This window comes from Neopelma chrysocephalum, unplaced genomic scaffold, assembly GCF_003984885.1.
Source record: "Neopelma chrysocephalum unplaced genomic scaffold, ASM398488v2 Primary Assembly neopelma1_200, whole genome shotgun sequence".
In the NCBI taxonomy this organism is placed as follows: Eukaryota; Metazoa; Chordata; class Aves; order Passeriformes; family Pipridae; genus Neopelma; species Neopelma chrysocephalum.
Genome location: NW_020897862.1, coordinates 2,508,672 through 2,513,722, shown reverse-complemented (window position 1 = coordinate 2,513,722; position 5,051 = coordinate 2,508,672). Strand labels below are relative to the sequence as shown.

Below are 5,051 nucleotides of genomic sequence, written 5' to 3'. Positions count from 1 at the left end.
AGAGGTGTTCATCTGGTTTGTTCTCTGTTCCCTGTGCAGCTGTGGGTGCAGACAGAGGTGTTCATCTGGTCTGTTCTCTCCTGTGCAGCTGTGAGTGCACACAGAGGTGTTCATCTGGTTTATTCTCTGTTCCCTGTGCAGATGTGGGTGCACACAGAGGTGTTCATTTGGTTTATTCTCTGTTCCCTGTGCAGATGTGGGTGCACACAGAGGTGTTTATTTGGTTTATTCTCTGTTCCCTGTGCAGCTGTGGGTGCACACAGAGGTGTTCATCTGGTTTGTTCTCTCCTGTGCAGATGTGGGTGCACACAGAGGTGTTGTTCATCTGGTTTGTTCTCTGTTCCCTGTGCAGCTGTGGGTACACACAGAGGTGTTCATCTGGTCTATTCTCTCCTGTGCAGATCCGGCGGCGGCGCCTGGCGCGGTTGGCAGGAGGGTCCTCGTCCCAGCCCACCACCCCCCTGACGTCCCCGCAGAGAGAGACCCCCCCGGGGCCTCCCGTGGTGGCACCAGCCCCGGGTCCCTCCCACAGCCTGGGCCTAAATGTCCACAGCATGACCCCAGCTACCTCTCCAATCGGTGCATCAGGTGAGGCTGCACCTCGAGACCAAACCTCACTGCTCCCGTTCATCACACACTCCTTCATCTTCATCACACCCCCTTCTCTTCAGAGCACACACTGGCACTGGGCTCAGTTCTGCTGCTGTTAAAAGTGACTCTCAGAAACAGTGATTGAGGGTACTTTTTGTTTTCATTTTCCAAGTAATAGATGGTTTTCCATTTATTCCATTCACAGTTGTTTTCCAGGTGGTAAATAAACTCGTGGCATTTAAAGTGTGGGTTACCAAAGCTCGTGATACAGTTTAATATTGCACAATGTTAGGGAAAAGATATGTCAAGGAGACAGGAAAAATCCCTTTCTGGTTTTGCGACACAGTTTTTATTGATTGGTTTCTAGGTGCATTTTAGCAATCAGTCCCAAGTTCATTTTTGATCTTTAATTACGAGCATTCGGCACAATTAAAAATAGCAGGGCTGTGACTGTGCATGGTCAGTGTAAGAATGAAGTATTTGCTTTCTCCTTTGTATTACTTTCCCAATTCACTATTTACTGGAGTGAATACAAGCAGGATGCTTACAAATGGTATTTATTTCAGAAGATGCAAATAAGAGCTGATCTGTTAAAATCAGACAAGTGCAGCAAGCAGGGGAAGTTGGGAGGGTTGCTCTGCAGACAGGTGAAGACTATTCTTATATTTATAACACATTTGACTTAAAAAAGTTTGATTTCAAGTCGTCTGTCTTAAAAATCAGAACAAATTAGCGTGTTCACCAGTACTGTGGTCTTTATCTGAAAACCTGAATTGTTTTGCCTGTTGTTTCTCAGCTGAGAGGTTCACAAAACCAATCACAAAACAAACATCAGGATTGTTCTAACCAACTTTTCAATATGATTTCTAATAAGCTTGCACAATTCTTTATCCTTTACCTATTTGCTCTCTGAAATGCCATGTTTTTCCCTTTGGCAAATAGGGTAATTTACAAGCTTAAGTCTTGTAGTTTAGTTACAGTGCTGTTCAGAAATACCTAGGGGTGACTCCTTCCTGCTTGTTCTCTTGCCTTGTATCCAAAGCAGGACAGAGAAAAGCTATCAGAAGCTTTTCCTGAGAAAAATCTCATTGCAGATGGAATTTAACACTCTGTATTGTCCTCATGATTACAGACAGCAACCCAGCAGCAGAGGTGACTTTTTTTTTTAAGAACAGTGTAGAGTTCACTCCCTGTGATCCCTCAGCCTGTGGTTACACGACTATTTTAATCCATCTTAGGTTGGACTCTTGCTGAAAGGAGTATTTCTTGCTCTGCTGTCTGTAGTAGCTTTGTGGCAAGGTGGGTCGTGGACTTAATCCAAGTGAAAACTAACCCAGGAAAAATAAATGTTTGGTTTTCAAACAGATGAGATCCTGATCCATCCTAGTGCACAACTGGATAAACAATAATGCCAACAGAGCAGGGGGTGTGGAAAGGTGTATCTGAAGGAAGAATTGCCCAGGTGTTGGCTGACAGGTTTATCATGGTTTGGGGTGGTTGGATAGTGAAGACCTGGGTGATTTCTGTTTTAAGAACCATCTGGGCAGTTCCTGACTGTGCAGACCAGATTGGCTGATGACCAGAAACAGAAGTTATAGTTTTTGCTTCCTACAGTGCCTTCATTGCAGCTTTTTAATAATATGTGTCTTTTTTCACACCAGGGTGAGAGATGGGGTTAAATTGGGGAATGGATGAGGGAAAACTCTCCGTAACAGATTATCTGCTGTGTTTATGTAGCATAAATGAAGACTCAGCTAATGCTGTGTGGTTTGCAGCAGTTCCTTTCAGCAGCATAAAGTGACTGCAGAGGATTTTAATTCATTTGGACATACAGAGCAGCCCCAGCAGAATGGTGTCCTTGTAAGCATCCATTGTTCTCAAGAATTGCCTGTCATGGTGAGATCAGACTTAGGCACCAATTTAATGGAAAAGATGATCCTTATTTTGTATGTATTTTGAAAATATTTTGAAGAACCTAAAGACAGTGTATCAGTGACAACTGGAACTTTAGGTGTCAGGTATTTCATTGTGTGCCTGATCCAGCAAAGTTCAGATCCAAGTAAATTCTGGGAGATTTGTGTGAAAAGGTGGTGGGTAGGATTGAGGGGGCCTGGGAATGAGAGCTGCAGCATCACTGTTAAAGCACATTTTCCTGGCAGTGAGAGTCAGACCCCAAGGGAATGCAGAACAATGCAGTCCTTTGCCCTGGTAAGCCATGTTTGCTCTGGTCTCTCTATCCACTGACTTAGCCAGATTTTTTGGGGGAAGAGGAGAGATGAAGAACTCCAGGAATATTGTCTCTTTGTAATTGATGATGTCCTAAAGTAAAACAAGGCTGTGACTGGGATATCTTAAATCAGCTGCGTGCTGGAATTCCCTGCTGACTTCAGCCTTTCCTTACCACTGGCAGTGTAGTGCTGCTGGGTGTTATCCCCCGGGGAATCTGCATCCTTAAAGTTCTGCTGTTGAAAGTTGCTTTTATTTAACCTGACTGACCTGAGCAGCCTTGCTCAGCTCAGACACTACCCTTGATGTCTGGATCTCCTTGGTGTTGGGCAGAAGTGGTGCTGAGCTTTGGGGCTGTGCCTCCTGCAAGACCTCAGTGTCACAGCTGTAGTGTGCATCACCAGAATTCCAGGACTGCAGGAAATAGGCATTTAGAACTGAAATTGAGTTTTTTCTTGACTCTTTCTTGCTATCTGGGTGAAATCTTTTGCAGACATTTAATATTGGCAAATAGGTAGTTAATGGAGGATCTCAGTTCCAATCTCTGTTCTTTTCACACTGAACACCCAATGGGCTCAAAAATGTTGTTTATGAATGATAATACCCAGCTATGGCCCTAAAGTTACTCACCAATAACCCTTGTTACTGAATGCAAGGCTTGTTCTGCTTTATTTGGAGTTACAGATATAAATTCCCTCCTACCATGCTGGTGTCTAACACCTCTGTGGAGAAGTCTCCCTTGCAAAGGGAGTCCATCTGTTCATCCCCTGACACACATCAGCCCTCCTCCAAAGTCATGATGGTGGTGGTGTTACACTTGGTACATGTTGTTAGGACTTCTTGGATGCTTATTTTATTCTTGTGGAGAAGGAAAAGTACTGATAATTTCCCAGTAAATTGTTAGAGTGTGCCTGTCCTGTACCCTAACCCGAGTTAACTCCATTGTAATGGCCCAAAGTCCTGTTCTGATAGGACAGAGTTCAGGGGGCTTTGACAAGGTCTGAAGTAGACAGAGCAATCTTATGAAAGGTGAGTTTTTAAGGGAGTGAATCTCTTGAGCTCCCCATGGATGCAAATTAACTTTGTTTTGTGTTTAATGCAGGTAAGCATTCCTACATTGCTGCTGCAAGGGGAGGTAGCAAACATGATTACCTGTAGTTAACTGAATATTATTAACATTTATTTCCTCATGCATTACTAAGAACACTTAACAACTGGATTGAAAAACAGCATTTCCTCTCCTTTTCCATCCAAATAACGTGTGGTGCCTTCTCACCTCTGTAGTAACACCTTGGTGGTGCCTTTTCTTTAGGAGTAGCCCACCGAAGCCAGAGCAGCGAAGGAGTGAGTTCCCTCAGCAGTTCTCCATCCAACAGCCTTGAAACCCAATCCCAGTCTCTCTCTCGGTCCCAGAGCATGGACATTGATAGTGTCTCCTGTGAGAAAAGGTAACAAATGCAGCTTGTAAAAGCCAGCAAATATGGCACAATGCTGATGGTCAAACCTCTTCCCAGGCCAAGGCTCTGCCCTTTCTCCCTCCCAGCTGTGTTAATGCAGTAGGGCTTAATGCTTCAAAATCACACGCTGTTCAGACCACTGTAATGCTTGGTTTAGTCTGGCTTTGATGGGAATTCCTGACCTAAAGTGGTAAAAGATAAAGCATTATCTTAGACATTAAGAGATGAGTGTGTCTGGGGGGGATAATTCAGCTGCTCTGCTTAAAAAAGAAGTTATGGGATGTGATGGCTGTGTATTGCCTGCTGAAGGAATTACAATGCTTGAACTCGAAATAAATGTAACATGAGAAGCATTTATCAAGCAGTGATTTTAATTGCTGTTTGTGCATTGGGTTCTCTGCTGCTTCTACTTAAGGGGACACTCCTTCAGTCAGCATCTTACAGGCTTCTTCTCTTATTTCCACTTGCAGTATGTCCCAGGTTGATGTGGATTCAGGAATTGAAAACATGGAGGTCGATGAGAACGATCGCAGAGAGAAGCGGAGCCTGACGGACAAGGTCGGTCTGCTTTGGATGGAGAGGGAGCAGGGATGAGCTCAGGCATCTCCAGGGTTTGAACACGTGCTTTTGAAAGCATGGAACCTCAGGTGTCATCTGTAAACAAGTTCTTCACTACATTTTCTCATTAAAATTCATGTGAAGGAAAAGTAAGTCAAAACTCCCAATATCAAGTCAAAACTCCCAATATCCAGTCAAAACTCCCAATATCCAGTCAAA

At 44.0% G+C, this 5,051-nt stretch overlaps 1 protein-coding gene across 3 annotated transcripts in view; it reads left to right on the top strand.

Moving 5' to 3' along the window:
* UBE4B (ubiquitination factor E4B) overlaps window positions 1-5,051 on the top strand; it is a 39,278-nt gene that overhangs the window by 6,625 nt on the left and 27,602 nt on the right. For all 3 annotated transcript variants that reach the window (XM_027702870.1, XM_027702871.1, XM_027702872.1), the window contains exons 2-4: window positions 402-588; window positions 4,130-4,265; window positions 4,745-4,832. In XM_027702870.1, coding sequence (XP_027558671.1) covers window positions 402-588; window positions 4,130-4,265; window positions 4,745-4,832 — 411 coding nt within the window. The remainder of the gene's footprint in view (window positions 1-401; window positions 589-4,129; window positions 4,266-4,744; window positions 4,833-5,051) is intronic.